We start from the raw sequence: 16133 nt of genomic DNA, 5'->3' as shown, positions 1-16133 counted from the left end.
CCACTTGGACGGATTTGTGTAAATTTGCAGATCGAATTTAGGCCGGAGAGTACTCTGCTTCCTAAAAAACCAGGCCTCATTGTCGACAACCAAGGTACTGGTAACGTAGGACGCGTCAGTATTGGATTGCCCACATTCAAGTCAGCCGGGTTCATATGACGGGAAAGCTACTTACACCTCGCCATTCACAATTAGTTCGTTGGTTCTGGACTCTATCTAACAAGGCTGTGGTTATTATATCTCGCAGTTATGGACCAAATGAAGTAGCGGACTTGGGCCTCGCTTGAGACTATCTAGCTATGCCATTGGGACCGTCTTGCGCATTTAAGCTAGCTGCATATAGTCGCTCTTCAGAATCTTAGACTACAGCTATGATGCAGCGCTGCTTTTAATAGTTGTTGAGATCATGCTCAGGTAAAAGTGGTACGTGTACTCAAGCTCACTCCATCGCCAGTAATAATAATATCTGGAACTATGCTTTTCGAGGAATTTTAGAATTCAAGGAGTTCCCTGCCTCTATGTGAAGTCTCCCAACAGTTTCCAGTGAACAAATCTTCGGATATAGTGAGGAACGGCGCCCTTATTCCGATTCCCCAGGAAATCACCAATGCCGTCATCGGCTGGGAGAAGCTGTAAACACGGATAAAAAACCTTGTAAACCCCTGCAGCTCAGAGGACGTATCAACCCTGCATTAATGAACTGCTTCAACATGCCACCCACTCTGCCTGCCGCAGCAACTTCCCTTCCCCAACCATTAGTGAAAACTGCGCCAAAAGTACCCAATGATGGACAAACACCATACATCTCCTGACTGTACTGTCTCAGAGGCAGGTCCCGGAGTTCAGCAGCAGCATCCTAGCCTGAATAGCGCTCAAGAGCAAGAGCCTCCTGCTGCCACGATAAAGGGCTCAGATTAAACACACGGATATCGATACTGTTGGCGTCGACTTGCACATAGAATCTACCAGCTTGATTTGGACGGTCAATTTCTTCAGAGTCTTCAGGTGTCCCGAGGTTTGCATCTTGGCCGAGAATTGTACGAAGCCTATGAGGTAATTCTGTCGCAACTCCAAGAACAACATCGTCAAGCTGGCCTACGCTTAAACCGTGTTCTTCAAGGCCCGGCACATGGAGGCATGTGATCGACTTCCAGTCGCGAGGATTAATCTGTCGCACGGGATTGTGTGTATTTGTTCATTCGCTGTTATTGCATCCAATTTCTCATCCTGCGCGTTGATATCGTTGCCCCCGCATATATGAAATGCCGGCATCACTGGAGAGCTCTTGTCGAGTGGTGAAGACATAGCTTTGGGGTCTGCCTCTTACAACCTGGGCAATAGTACTAGGCGTAGCTCGAGAGAAGTGACAAATTTTTCTAACCTTCCTGTATTCTTTTCTTCAGATTTTGTATTGCAAGTCCCGCAGCTACGAATTTGTATATACTAGGTTAGTACTTGTATATCACGTTACCAAGCATCTACCCACAGATCATGTTCAGTTGGAGCTATGATCAAATTGTAAGATAGCTTTCACCTAAATGACCAATATTCGAGACAGAACATGGATATTGCGTCAATTTGTTTTGTATTGTCTCCGTGTCGAGTCCCCCAGACTTGTCAACGCAGTCCGAAGTAAGTTATCCCAGCCGGAGATAACCGGCCAAGTATATGTATATGTTTTCAGACGAGAGTACTACTTCTGCGTGTCTTTTGCAACAACAGAGTCCCACTACGCAAGCTATCTTGTCCCCTCCGTAGTGACATGTACAATGAATAGCCCTCGGGCATAGGTCTATCCTGTTATATGCTACCGCTTAAACATGCAAGAACACTTAACAGGTACCAAGAATTGTATTCAGCTTGCGGCCGGCCCTGCAATCTTCTCTGATTGTGTGACTTGTTCCGGACCTTTGGGAGCAAATAGGGGTCGGTCGGGCACTCCCTCCCCTCTTACACTTGACAGACATGCATCAAGAAATCGCGACACAATTGGCAGTACAAAAGCTAGCCGACGTTATGACAGCTATTATTCTATCTTCTTCATCTCAATGCCTACTCATCACTCATACGAGTGCTACTAAGCTATTATTCCCTTTTCTCGCCTCCAAAACACCCCATAAGAGTGCCCGTCATTCCATTCTGGGTGACTTTCTTACCCATCGTCAGAACAGTTGAACAAAGTAAAGTCTTTAGAAAATACCTTCAATAGCCGTGGTTTGCACACATCGATGTGGAAATATGGTACGGGGGCAAGTGGGCTGTGCTAGGCTACAGAATCCCAAGTAGAGTACAGAACTGTAAAAGAGGGAGGATGTATATCAAAAGAGCGGAAATTTGAGAACATACCTTACTCTGTGTAGGGCTTTTTGGCGACTGAATTATCTCGAACCCCACAACGCGCTGAACACTCTATCATGGAGTCATCAAACCGGGTCTACAGTTGCCAACGTCCTGATTATGAACACACGGCACCTTGTGAAATTTGTGATTCAAGGCCAGCCTCGTGCCACCAGTGAGAGCAGCATCATCCAAGGCCTTTTCCTAGAACATCGTATCCGAAACTATGGACAGGTATTAATAAGAATGGACCTCAAGGTGGGTGCTCCAGGCACTTCGGTATCCTTTCCCACCTGAGATATATTGACGTTGAAGTTGCAGGTGATGAAATCTGAGGATAGCCCATTTGAAGCGACAGAAGATAGCTCAATGGTAGGCTACTAATGTCATCGTCTTTCACTTTCTCATTGCGAGCAGTGCAAGAGGACAACACATTTAACAGTCGACTATAGAGATGAGCTGGTAGAGCTTACGACGAATATGCCCCTTAAAGATATCGACGGGCCTCATTGACTGCTTGACCGTCAAGTTCCTGTGAGGAGACTAAGCGTTTTTGCAGAAAAACAACTTGGGGACAACTTAACAACCACGTCTGCGGCAAGCCACGAAAACACCATTTTACCCTACTATTTACCATGTACCTGTTGGCGAAGAGTCCGGCCAGTGTGTAATTGCGACACCCGTGACATGCTACCAAGGGTTATCTCCCATCGCACCTAGGCTGCGAAGGAGAATCTTCATGAGAAAATCCCCGCTCTTGGGATGCCCTGCAAACGGTGCCTTGTTACGGTAGTCCTGTACGAGGGTCCCCGACTGCTACCACCCATCTGTCAGCTAATTAATCACCGAGCGAAAAGGTCAATTGCTCTTGACAATGAGAAAATTATACCCCAAGGCACATATGCTGGCTATTATTGCTACTCAACGAACCGAGACCCAGAGACTCGGGGCGCTGACTCTAAACAGTTCCGTCCTTAGATGGGGCACGGCTAACGAAGAAGGCCAAAGGTCGTATCGCCTTCGGCGCAGCCGTGCCAAGTCCCGTTTTTTTCCACGATGGTGAACGAACTTGCCTTGGTGAGAAGTATCCCTTGACCCAGATGAAGGTAATTCTTTTCGTTCTGATGACAGAATTCCAATGGAGCCTAGATCCTGCATGGCTTGAAAGAATGTCCCCGGTAGGTCCCAGTCCTGTTTTTTTTAGTATATTGTGCGACCAAGTAATGTTTCAGACAACACCGCTGCATCATAAATGGCTCCAACTCATTTGGGAATAAACAACGTAAGAAGTAGCTGATTAAGCGTGCGAAGAGAAATGTCAGGACTGATTTGACATGGAGGAGTGACTAATGAGATGACACAGGACGGCTCGCTACAGAATAGCTACTAGGTAGGATCGTCTAAGTAGCTGTATTAGTCTCTGAATTGTCTCCGTAATACGCGGCTTGGGTACCCCTTTTGTGTCCAATGCCTCCCTCATAGCTAGGTCGTAGCTAAACGCTATAAATGCCTCATATAAATCTCCCAGGAGGTCCCGGATGCGTTGTAGGTCTGTACGTTGGTTTCTCACGATTGGTCTCTGACAGGGACAGAGATATGCGCTGTTAGTTACAATTTACCGAATACGGCAGTTCGCTAGCAGCACTATCTTCATGCGGAACTGTAGTTCTGTCCGAGAGCCAGAAAACGTAACTTTTATGTCGATTTTGTGGACTACTATTCGAAGTGCCGTATCCGATACATTTCATCAACAAAGAATTGTCAAGAGGTAGGGACAATGTTGCCTGATCAGGTAGTTGTATAGGGTCCACCCCCCCAAGTTTCCAATTTTACTCCAATAAGAGACCTCGTGATACGCATTGATGCTCGGTGTGGCACAGGTCTAGTCTGCTCGCAAGCCCGTCTCATTGGATACGGGATGCCAAAGCACAGGACACTTCACGATGTGTAAGCTACTTAAATAGTTGGCTTCCTTGCGTGGCTGATTCGACTTGCAACCCCGCGCAGCGCCGTCGCGTTACGACTCGTGATCAAGTTTCTCTGACCATGGTTGCGCCAAGGCGGCATCGTCTGAATCGTCTGTATCACTTCGTGTGCAGCCTGACACTGGTCCAACTAGGCATCGCTGGAACCCACTTGGCTCAACAAAAACCCGTGTCTGACGGACATTCATCTATTCGAAACCCATTCGATGAGAACTTTGGGGCATTTGCCAAAGAGACGCTGAATGAATGGCATGTCCCCGGGCTGTCTATTGCCGTGATTGACCATGACCAAGTTTTTGCAGAGGTATATACTTCGCCATGACACGCTGGAACCCCTTGCTGATGCAGCACCAGGGCTATGGGATTGCGACTTTTCCAGACACCCCGGCTACCCCAGAAACAATATGGTACGGTGCTTCCACCACGAAATCTTACGTGGCTGCCGCAATGGCAGCAGTGATTGACTCAAGAAACTACTCGCAATTGACTCGTGGATGGTCGACGCCGGTCTCATCCATCATCAGGGATGACTTTGTGCTGCAGGATGAGTGGGCAACGGCGCATGTTACTCTTGAAGACGCCGTTAGCCACCGAACCGGTCTCGGAAGTCTTCACTTTTCGAGTTTGAGGGTAGAGAACGGCGTCCAAGTTACCCCAAGAGACGTTGTTCGTCGTTTGCGCCATCTGCCTCTTTTTGCGGAGCCGCGTACGACGTATGCGTACTCAAATGCCATGTATGTGACGTTGGGGTATGTCCTGGAAAGACTGACGGGGAGTCCTCTCGCCAGGGTCCTCGGAAACTTGATCTGGGAACCACTAGGGATGAGGTCAACATATTTCGACCTGGACGATGCCATCAAAGCACCGGAGCATTTGGCCTCGGGGTATAGGTGGGATCCCAGTCACGGCAACTATACGGAGATGCCATACATGGTCGTCACAGAAGTAGGCGGTGCTGGTGCCATCTTTTCCAACGTGCTCGATTACGCCAAATGGGTAAAGTGCCTGCTGTATGAGTCCGCTCCATTGTCAAAGGCAGTTCATAAGGATGTCAAGACGCCCAGGTTCATCACGAGCCCGCTGCCGGGTAACGGGTTTGACTCGGTTCTGTACGGGTTGGGATGGGAGCGCACCTTGATGTACGGGCACGTCGTGTACCAACATAGCGGTGGTATGCACGCGTATGGCGCCTACGTTTACTGGCTGCCGGAAATCAAGTATGGCGTTGTTTCATTTGCTAACACGGCGGTCACATCAAATGTCGCCGAAATTGTTCTCGCGACAAGATTGATTGCGGATAGGCTAGGCATCCCAGAGGAGAAGCGCTTCGACTACGCGGGAAGGTAAGTAATCCTTTGCAGGATGAAACGCCATGCATGTGTGTAAATCAGGACTAATGACTTGCTGTTAGTGAGAGAGACCAACTAGAAGAAGAGATAGAGTGGCTAGAGCACGCTCTCGACAACCTCTATCCGAATCGGCCAAAGACACCACTACCTCCAACTCTGAACACAAGCCAACTCGCCGGCACATATTTCCACCCTGGATTTGGGCTAATTAGGCTTCAGGAAGAGACAGACCCTCAGAACCCAAAGGAAAAGGTGTTGAGATCGGATAGAGAGGAAGCTTCATGGGATCACAAGTTTACATTTCACCATGTAACGGGCGATAACTGGATGATCCGAACGGAGATGTATACTATCTTCCGGAATACTGCTTTCAGGAGTCAATTCAAGATCGGCGTTGATGGACAGACTGCCGGGTTAGAAATTGAGTTTACCAATCGCGGAGCAGAAGTTGCTGAGGCAGTGGTGCTATTTGATAGGTTGAAGGAGTGACGAAGAGTTGTCGGAATAGACTGTAGCAATAGCCACATAGAAATGGATTACCCTGTGTCGAGATTGGGCACGAATGGATGGTGGCGTGCAAGAACGCATCATCGATGTCACAACATGGTGACGCCCAATTGGCTTTGGTGTTTTGCCCGATGTTTCGTCGTGTCGATGGTCGGAGTCTCGGCTGCGGGCGGCGCTAACAAGAAACGAGAACTCCGCAGGTTGACAGCCATGTACACAGTAAATGAACGGGCTGATTTACCAAGGTCTAGGTACTTACCTAGGTATCTACTAGTTAAATATTCCCCCACAAGCTACGGAGTACTCCGAAAACATACGGACGTCCCAGTTCACACTGTATATATGCAGGTGTGGTGGGCGAAGACATCTGGATCGACTCACCACGGCAGGAAATCACGTGTTGGTCACTTCAAAACTGTGTTCTGCCTAGCTCTCCCAGCCCTTCCCCGCTCTGGCAGCCAATCAGGGGCCTTCCATTGCCCAATGATGGTGCAGGGGGAAAAGTTCGTCTCGTGCCATTGGCATCTCCATCATTCGATTGCTCTGCGTCTGTGAGCAGAATCGCCTCCGTGCAGTCTCGCCGCCTCGCTCTTATTTCTCCCCCTCTTCATCCCTTGCCATCCACTGGCGTCTTCGTGCATTTTTGTCTGCCATCTTAGCAGCCAGTCTGTTCGATTGGGATTCCTTTTCCCACACGCAGCGCATTTCATCAGCCTTGCGACGGTGCTGCAGCGAGGCACCGAACTTGGCTGAATCTCATGATCAGCTCCGAAGTCTCCGAGTGAGCTCGAGGGCCGCACATATCAATCAGCGACCGGCGAGATCCATCAAGATAGCGTTACTGCACCTGCGACTTCTCTTTTCTCGCCCTCACCAAAGACCTGCCACGCCGGTGAAAATGGTCCTCACACACACGACCGCGCACACCTACTTTCATCCATTCCCGACCGTCACCCTTGCGTACTTCCTCCGCTACTCTTCTCCTAAGCTCAATCCCTTTGCCGCCCATGTGTTGAGCACCGATACCATCTCCAGCTACGTCGACCCTGAGACCCAACGGCTCCACACTACCAGAATCCATTTGAAAAAGAGCCGTATGCCCGGCGCAGTCTACAAGCTGCTGCCGGCTAGCGTCACGGGCGGCGGCAGCGGCGACAAGGCATCGTATATTCTTGAGACGAGCGTTGTCGACATAAAGGAAGGATGGATGCAGACCGAGAGCCGCAACCTCAACTTTACTGGTGTCCTCTCTGTTATTGAGCAGCAAAACTTCAAATTGCCGGCTGAGAAAGTGTCAAGCGAAACTGATGTGACAACGTCGGTCATCTTCCGGTCGAGACTGGGCGAAAAACTCCGGGGAAAGTTTGGTCAAGCTCAGCAGGAAGGCGGTCTGCTTTCTGGCTTCATCGGCGGCTGGGGTACGAAAGGCGTCCAACGCAGTATTGAGAGCCTTGCTTCCACCAAGACTCTCGACCAGCTTGGCAAGAGCCGTGACGGCATGCGACTTGTCCTTGAACGAATTCGCAACAACGGTGTCATCGGGGTGCTGGAAAGCCTCCGACGAGAGCGCCAACGACAATCATTGGGCGCTTGATCAACCCCAATTGTAACACTGTATATGAATTGCTGGATTGTGGGAAGCGATCAAACCACGACTAGCCATGACAACCTTTTGACGACTACGGATTCTGTATCCTTATTGTATAAAATCTCATCTCCCTTTAGCCAGGCGCTTAGTGTCTTTTCTTGGGTTCGGGTACGGGGGACAAAGCTACGTGGCGAGTAGTTGGAAAACGCAGACAAGCTCTGTAGTGGGTGTTGTAAGGCAGTGGAATAACGGACTGCACAGAACTTTGAAGGAAAAATTATTAAAAACATACATTTTATACTATTTTGTCTATCATAAGTGATGTCGCTGGGATTCCTCCAGTCAAATTGTAGACCGGACTTGCTGCATGCAATCTCTGTGCTTGAGCTTCCCTTTACCCCTCGCCACCCTTCCAAAAAAAAAAAGGAGAGAGAGAAAAAGTAAGAAAGAATTCCTAATTGAATGTGGAAAGAACGGAAAGGAATAAAAGAATAAAACAAGGAAGAACTAAGGGACAAAAAGAAGCACATGACGAGCCAAATCCATCTCATTCCCGCCAGGCTGGGGGTGGGTGTGCCTGTAAAATCGAGCATAATGGCAGGCACACGTGGGGTCGGGCCGGCTAGATCTCCCAACGTAAGCAATTATCGATCAGTCTTCTGCCCTCCAAGGTGGTTTATTTTTTCCCTTGGCGGGGTACCACGCAAGCTTCTATATCTCTCCATTTCTTACTTCCTGCCAAGACTTGCAAAAAGCAGCGGCGGCCAAAATGCCTGAGCCTGTGTCGGTGCTGTTCGTCTGCCTGGGCAACATCTGCCGGTCCACCATGGCTGAGGGCATTTTCCAAAGCCTAGCAAAGCAGCCGCAGTACCAAGGCAAGATTGGGCGCATCGACTCTTGCGGCACAGGTAGGTGCCCGAGCGCGAGCCGATGCGGGTGACGATGGGGTTGCGAGTCCTGTGCTGACACGAGCCGTTGAAGCTGCTTACCACGCGGGCGAAGACCCGGACTCGCGAACCATGTCGACGCTGGAGGCTAATGGGATTACCGACTACGAGCACGCCGCTCGCCGGGTAAGTTGGGCCGTTTGGGGATCCCGACGTCTGATGCGGTGGGCTCCGTGACTGATCCGTGACGCATCTACAGTTTAAAACGACGGATTTCGAAGTGTTTGACTACATCTTTGCCATGGACCGATCCAACTTGTCTGATCTCCAGCGCCTGCACAAGGGCAACCCGGACACAAAGGCCAAGGTGATGCTCTTTGGGGAGTTCAGCGGCACGGGTAAGGCCGAGGTGGTCAGCGACCCTTACTACGGCGGACGGGACGGGTTCGAAAAGGCCTTTGAGCAGTGCAGCAGGTTCTCCAAGAACTTTATCAAGGATGTTATTGGCGAGTAGGGGAGTGGTTGGGAGAGGAGTATTTACGCTGTGATACCCTGGGGTTGGACGAGCTGGTGGCCTGACCTGCACACCGAGTAGACAAGATTGGTGCTTGATAGAGCAGCGAGAGACATGATGGTACTCTGAAGAATAATGACAGATGATGGCGGAGAGTCGCACAGGGGGGAGAATAGGAAATAATGCTGAGCCAGTCTTGGGGAATGCTTACGGTGTAATAATGACGGACATGATTTGATGGTTGTCATTGGTCCCTGAAGTGTAGCCACAGTCGGACGTATTGATTGAGTGCGTGCGTGCAGCCAACAAAATGGGATATGGAGCCAAACACAAGTTCAGCTGGCCTCGGGACTGGTATGGTCGAGGGCACTTTTTGTTGGCGTCAGCCTAGAAAGATTACGGCTTCGCGATGCTTTCGTCTGGTAGGGCTGGATCGGAACGGGACCCTTCCAAGCGGGTTTTGTGGCATCGCATGGGTGGCGCCATTGGTGATATCAAGGTTGGCCATGGCTTTTGGCTTGCAAATATCCCACCGATGACAAGCGTCGAGCAACATCAGTTGACGTGCAACGCACAAGCTATGCACTTTCGGCCGTCTGGCGAGCTTATTGGCAGAGGGCGTGAAGCTTTGAACTGGCCACGGGGCAGCTCAGCGACGCGCGCGCTTAGAACCTGGCAGCCTGGGAATGCGAATGCAGGAGGGCCGTGGTGGTGAGGCGGGCGGGAGTGGTGCAAACGCTCATCCTTGCAGTCGCGATTCCGCAGCGCTTTCTTGCTTGTTGATGTGATGTGACGGATAGACGGTTCTATGCGGGCGCCAGATTTGAAGGACCAGACCGGACGATCAAGCCTTCAGCAGGGGAGCCAGTCAACTGGTCCTGCGGCAAGACGGCGCATCAATCCGATCCCACTTGTCAACCCGTCAATCTCAGCGCAGGCGCTCCAGAGTTCCACTTGGCCAGGAAAGGCTCAAGTGCTGTCCTGCAACGTCTGAACCATACGAACCTCCATCTGTCATACATATACAAAGCCTGTCCCCGCCCAAGCTTGCAATTATTTTTTATTTTTCTGTGAGCTGTCTTTGCAGGCCGTCGCCATTGCAGCTTTCTCCTGTCGGCCTATTCGTCTACCTTGGGCTTTGCGCGGTTTCAAGAGACGCAAAAGCAAGACAAAGCTCGTCACCGTCCCCCCTCTCTGCGACCCCTCCTCCCTCATCTCTTCCCCTCCCCCCCGCTTCGACAACGGCGATACAACGCGCAGCCGTGCGCGTCTAGGAAGCCATCATGGCCGATCTTCAGGGACGCAAGGTCTTCAAGGTCTTCAACCAAGACTTCATTGTCGACGAGAGATATACTGTGACCAAGGAGCTGGGACAAGGTGCCTATGGCATTGTCTGGTAAGCTGCCGTGACGCGGGATTGAGATGCTGCTACAGTCATGCTAACCCGGGCATCCCCTTTCTACTCAGTGCCGCCGTGAACAACCAGACGAGCGAGGGCGTTGCCATTAAGAAAGTGACCAATGTATTCAGCAAGAAGATTCTCGCCAAGCGGGCGCTGCGAGAGATTAAACTGCTGCAGCACTTCCGCGGCCACCGCAATGTAGGGCAACCCGCCTCCCAGACAAGTCGTCTGGTGCCTCAACGGGCTGACATGAAGCTACCAACACTAGATTACATGTCTGTATGACATGGACATTCCTCGCCCCGACACCTTTAACGAGACGTACCTCTATGAAGGTTGGTGAAGAGTGCTGCACACCACACTCCAGCCTGACCCCGTGCTGACTCTGTACAGAATTGATGGAGTGTGACCTGGCGGCCATCATCAGATCTGGCCAGCCCTTAACCGACGCCCATTTCCAATCTTTTATTTACCAAATTCTTTGCGGCCTCAAGTATATCCATTCAGCCAACGTGCTCCACCGCGACTTGAAGCCGGGTAATTTGCTGGTCAACGCCGACTGCGAGCTCAAGATTTGTGACTTTGGCCTTGCTCGTGGCTTTTCGGTAGACCCAGAAGAGAATGCTGGATACATGACGGAATACGTCGCCACTAGATGGTATCGAGCACCAGAGATCATGTTGAGCTTTCAGAGCTACACCAAGGCCAGTATGTTACTAGCTGCGCCTTCCGACACCGCTTGTTTGTGTTCCGCTAACTCTTGACAGTCGATGTCTGGTCTGTTGGCTGTATTCTGGCCGAACTCCTCGGTGGTCGACCCTTCTTCAAGGGCCGCGACTACGTCGACCAGCTGAACCAGATTCTGCACATCCTGGGGACCCCCAATGAGGAGACGCTCGCGCGCATCGGCTCGCCCCGCGCACAGGAATACGTCCGAAACCTCCCCTTTATGCCAAAAAAGTCATTCCCCGGCCTCTTCCCACAGGCCAACCCTGACGCCCTCGATCTCCTCGACAAGATGCTCACCTTTGACCCGTCTACACGCATCAGCGTGGAGCAGGCGCTGGAGCACCCATATCTTCACATCTGGCATGACGCCTCAGACGAACCTGACTGCCCCACCACATTCAACTTTGATTTTGAAGTCATTGACGACGTCGCGGAGATGCGCCGCGTGATTCTCGATGAGGTCATGCGCTTCCGACAGTTGGTCAGAACCGTACCCGGCTCAAACTCCATGGCTGGCCAGGGCCAACCATCAGCACCAGCACAGGTTCCTATGCCCCAGGCGGGCGGTCAATGGACAGCAGAAGACCCGAGGCCGCAGGAGTATGTCGCCCACGGAAACGGACTCGAGCAGGACCTCCAAGCGGGTCTGGATGCGTCTAGGAGGTAAATGGCACTGGCGTCCGATGGGGGGACGGAAAGGGTGGAGAAAAGCACATAGTAGTTACTTGTGGCCGAGACAATACGACGCCCGTTAAAGGGCTGCAGCTTAGCATCAATGTCACCCATGGGCCCGTGGGGTGGCGCTCTTCTCAACGTATATGATGAGATTGAAGACCGTGAATGCCGCCGTCTGTTTCCATGAAGGCGGAAATGTGACGATTGATGCTGTTTGATGCTTAATACGTACAAGTTTGGTAGAATGAATCTATTCATGCTCCAAGACATGTCCGCAGCTCCAGTCAGTCCTCTCACGAGTGCTCTTTCAAGAGTAAGCAACGCCGTCGAAGAAACTTGGCACTTTGAACACAGCGATGGCGATCCCATAGGTGTACGTACCGAATTTGTCTCCTACTATGTACCATATGTACCAGTTGGCTTTTTTCCCTATAGCTCCCCATGGCCGCCTTGACTCGGCTCGTGCTCTCTAGATGGCGAGTCTTTCCACCCTCTCTCTGCCTCTTGCGTTATAGTTCATACAAATCGAATTATTCACAGGAGGCGGGCCACGCTTACCCCCAGGTTATCGCGTACAAGACGTACCGAAATCGTGGATACGTACATTATATGCGTAAATATATATCTATTTCTTATATGTTTTTTCGTTTCTGTTTCTTTGACCTATCCCAATATTTGTGCCAGCACTGCATCGGGTAGGGCTCAATTGCACAAACACCGTATGGCTGGTCGTACCCAAGTAAATACGTCTACACAAGTGTGACAAAGGCAGGGCGAGGGCTTGGAGCAATAGCTCAATTCAGCTAATAGCGGTCTTTGGTATTGAAGGTCCTTGGATCTTCAAGGCCTGGATGGACCAAGAGCTCTATAAATACAAGAAATCGGTGAGTCTTGTGCCCTAGGTCCCGTGATCGTAGCCCTTGTGTAACCGTGTGACAACGAGCTTCATCACATTGAACTTGCCCCAGTCTCTATACCCTGTCCTATCCATATAGTATGAGCCAGCATGTCAAGCTTATCCTAATACCAAATGGTGATTGACAACATTTGACTCAAGGAACTTTTGTGATTGTGGGAACACAAGAATTGCGTAGTTGCTTTGGACCGAGTATCTGCTGGCAAGTTGCCTTGTTTCGGCGGTATCAGACACATGAGCCGATTTTGGACAAATGAGAAGTAAAAGCAGAAACCATCCGATCCTAGCGGGGCTTGAATATTTATGAGCCGGGTTTCCTTTTTTTCTTTTTTATTGATGTCGGAGCGTCCCAGGTCTGGCCTATTTACTCTCTGTATTCTGTTTCTATCAAGAATGAAGATGGCCCCAGTCTATTCCGGGGAGAAAAACAAAACCCAATGTACAGAGTAACTCGGCTGATATTCAAGCAGTCGCCGAACCACATGCCAAGTCCCATTGATCGTTCCCCCCGTAGCACCCCTTGCAGATTTTCTTCTTTTCCCCCACCAGGTTCTGCTCAATGTAGACCAGCGCAGCAGAGATCCTGTCCCAGATTTCGCCCGGCTGGGCACTCACAAGACCAGCGGGCGAGTAGCAAGTCTCGTTTCTGTTCGGGGCCGCCTCGTTGAATAAACCTGCATATGGCCCGCGATCTACAAGGTTGAACGCCTCCCTGCCGACTGCTCCATCCAAGGGGATAGCCTTTGCCATGACTCGAGATGCGGCCACCCAGGCCGGTGGATCAACAGGCGCAGACTGGCCGTCTCTGGATTCGGGAGACTGGCCGTCTCTGGATTCGGGTCCCGGCGTCATGTCCCTATTTTCCGGCTTCACGTCGTCCATGTACCAGGCGGCCAGCTCGCGGACCTTGTCCCCGTCGTCGTTTGGGAACGACGGAAAGGCGCCGTTGGAAATGTATTCGACCGCCTTGTCGATATCCTCCGGCTCGACCTGGCCGCCCGCATTCACTTTTTCCCGAACCTGCTCGCGGTGGGCGATGAGCCGGGTCCTTGCCTCGTTCAGCCGCAGAATGCCGTCTTCAAGGGCCTCGCAGTGCTTGAAAACGGCATCCCGCAAGCCGTCGTCGGCCGGCGGCGTCATGGCAGCCTTTCCACAAGCCTCCCGGAGCTGGGCCAGTCCCGTCTGCCAATCCCTCTCCTTGTCCTGCTCCGTCCGCCCGGCGTCCTTCTCTCGTAGCCGTTGGCAGGCTCTGTCCACAGGACTCGGAAACCTTGGCTGTCCTCTGAGCCAGCAGATCATTCTGAGCTTGAGCTCGTTTCCGTGAATCTCGGGCACCTGCTTGCCTCCAATGGACTCCTGGAGGCTGTTGATTGCGTCGTCAAACCATGCCACGCCACGGCCTATAGGGTGATCCCAGTTTTTCAGTGCGTTGAGTGCATTATGCGCGAAAGGTCCTAGCAACGAGATGGTTGCCACGAAACCAAACTGACCGGCTGGCCGGAGTTTGGTCGCAATCTTTGTCGTGGGCTTTGAAAGGCTGGTTGCGCTGCTGCTGCGGACCTTGCCGCCTGCTGGACGGCCTACCACGGAATGTTAGCTTTTATTACGCAACAGAGACGATCCGAGGGGCAATAGGGTCCAGGGATGTTACCTGGCATTTTTAGTGAGGCCCCAGGTGCTCCTATACTTGTAGAACCCGGCAGTTGCAGTCGCCCAAGCCTGCCCGGATAGGCGGATTTTATTATCACCAACTCGTCATCCATGGGTTTGGCCGGATCACAGATGACCACGCTCCTCTTCATGGTGAGGCACCCGGGGTAATCCATCAGGGCGTAGTTTTCGTTGTCAATCCTCCGAGACCTGTCTGACGGATTGTCCCCGTAGACCTCGTAGGCGTGGGATATACTCGAGCCGGGAACAGGACCAGTCGCAGGCAAATTCCTGGTTATAGCCAACTGCAGGATTCTTGTCCGGCGGGAAGATCCCAGGCACCCAGTATCCATCGGGCACGTCGGTGGGAGACACGACATACACATAGCCCCTGCCCGTCTTTGCCCCCGTCCGGCCAAACGCGTATCTTTCCGCCGATCTGCGCGATCGGGTGAGGGATACCAGTCCCGAGTCGCCCGCAAAGCTCAGGTGACGACGCAGGCTCAGGTCATGACCTCTGGGCACGAACCCCGACTCAAAAACTTCGGTCGGGGGGCGAGAGTCGCCGCGGTAGAAAACACCTGGCCTGCCACCGCCGGGCAGCCTTCATCCTGGACGCCTCTTCTGCAGATATGACCGAGTGCTCCTCTTATACTCGGAAGCTTTGTCGGACGTGATGCCGCGTGCTTTGGGGTTGCTAGACGCTTCAGAATGGCTCCCCGTAGAACCAAGTCTCGCGTGTTCAGTGTCTCGCTGTGATCCGGGGAGACTTGGAAACAAGTTTTTCCCGCAAGAGCAGAACTATTTTGGAAATCGTCAGAGCTCCGGACAACCCTTTGTTCAGAAAAATGCGGACTTGTGACCAAAGGGGCTGCAAGGGCACGAATTGCCAAGACTACGAGCCACTGATATGCCTTCATACTTGACCTGCAATGCCGAGAGCTATTGTTCCGTAGCTTTCAATGAAGTAACGTAGGTTTTTTGGAAGAAAAAATTGAGAACCTAAAAGTTCACGAAGCGTGGAATGTGGAAAGACCGGCAGACTCTCAGACGCCGGCCAGTCTTATATTCTGTTAGGACTAGAAGGGAACACCCACCACCTGTGTATCAGGGGTATTCCACCAAGGGCCACTGTTGTGGGATCTTTTTGGATGCATGACTCAATGGTAAAGCAACCATATTACCGTGTAATGTTGCATCCAACTGTACGGGCCTGGCCGAAGGTGCAAAATCCATGTCTTCCACCAAGTAATCGTCTATTGGTACAGCCTGCGCTAAATGGGCTTGTTCAAGGGGGGCGGGAAGGGTAGTATTCCAAATATCTTTAATACAATACAATATTATGTTCATGGTGTCCTGCGTGGTTAGTTACGGTTCGCTGGCCTAGGTACGGTCAAAATACAGTGTTACTAGATGCCCTTCAACTAGCCCTTTTTGTAATGATTTGATTTAAAAAGAAACAATATTATTATAATTACAGTCGTATGGACAACCAGTATGACCGTCCCGGAGAAGTGCCTGTGTCTGTGCCTCTACACGGCGGGGAAACACTTTAACGACAACTCTAATCAAACTTTAACAACCAGGTCACAAA

At 51.3% G+C, this 16133-nt stretch overlaps 5 protein-coding genes across 5 annotated transcripts; 4 read left to right on the top strand and 1 right to left on the bottom strand.

Moving 5' to 3' along the window:
- Nucleotides 1-4640: 4640 nt before the first annotated feature.
- J3458_005896 (uncharacterized protein) lies at nucleotides 4641-5669 on the top strand (the record flags this gene model as incomplete). Its single annotated transcript, XM_007816176.2, has 1 exon — nucleotides 4641-5669. The coding sequence occupies one exon, from the start codon at nucleotides 4641-4643 to the stop codon at nucleotides 5667-5669; it is 1029 nt and encodes a 342-aa protein (XP_007814367.2).
- Nucleotides 5670-7076: 1407 nt separating this feature from the next.
- J3458_005895 (uncharacterized protein) lies at nucleotides 7077-7772 on the top strand (the record flags this gene model as incomplete). The annotated part of the gene is made up of 1 exon (XM_007816175.1): nucleotides 7077-7772. One exon carries the CDS (start codon nucleotides 7077-7079, stop codon nucleotides 7770-7772), a length of 696 nt encoding a protein of 231 aa, XP_007814366.1.
- Nucleotides 7773-8535: 763 nt separating this feature from the next.
- Nucleotides 8536-9167, top strand: stp1 (Low molecular weight phosphotyrosine protein phosphatase; the record flags this gene model as incomplete). Its single annotated transcript, XM_007816174.1, has 3 exons — nucleotides 8536-8674; nucleotides 8748-8839; nucleotides 8913-9167. 3 exons carry the CDS (start codon nucleotides 8536-8538, stop codon nucleotides 9165-9167), a joined length of 486 nt encoding a protein of 161 aa, XP_007814365.1.
- A 1005-nt stretch (nucleotides 9168-10172) lies between these two features.
- On the top strand, nucleotides 10173-12610 carry tmk2 (mitogen activated protein kinase 2). The gene is made up of 5 exons (XM_066119042.1): nucleotides 10173-10563; nucleotides 10635-10767; nucleotides 10838-10904; nucleotides 10963-11277; nucleotides 11337-12610. Exons 1-5 carry the CDS (start codon nucleotides 10451-10453, stop codon nucleotides 11963-11965), a joined length of 1257 nt encoding a protein of 418 aa, XP_065976564.1. The 5' UTR covers nucleotides 10173-10450; the 3' UTR covers nucleotides 11966-12610.
- Nucleotides 12611-13297: 687 nt separating this feature from the next.
- J3458_005892 (uncharacterized protein) lies at nucleotides 13298-14892 on the bottom strand (the record flags this gene model as incomplete). Its single annotated transcript, XM_007816172.2, has 2 exons — nucleotides 13298-14469; nucleotides 14541-14892. 2 exons carry the CDS (start codon nucleotides 14890-14892, stop codon nucleotides 13352-13354), a joined length of 1470 nt encoding a protein of 489 aa, XP_007814363.2. The 3' UTR covers nucleotides 13298-13351.
- Between the last annotated feature and the right edge of the window lie 1241 nt (nucleotides 14893-16133).

The sequence above is a fragment of the Metarhizium acridum genome (assembly GCF_019434415.1).
Source record: "Metarhizium acridum strain ARSEF 324 chromosome Unknown scaffold_31, whole genome shotgun sequence".
NCBI classification, from domain to species: Eukaryota; Fungi; Ascomycota; class Sordariomycetes; order Hypocreales; family Clavicipitaceae; genus Metarhizium; species Metarhizium acridum.
This window is presented reverse-complemented; position numbering and strand designations above follow the sequence as displayed.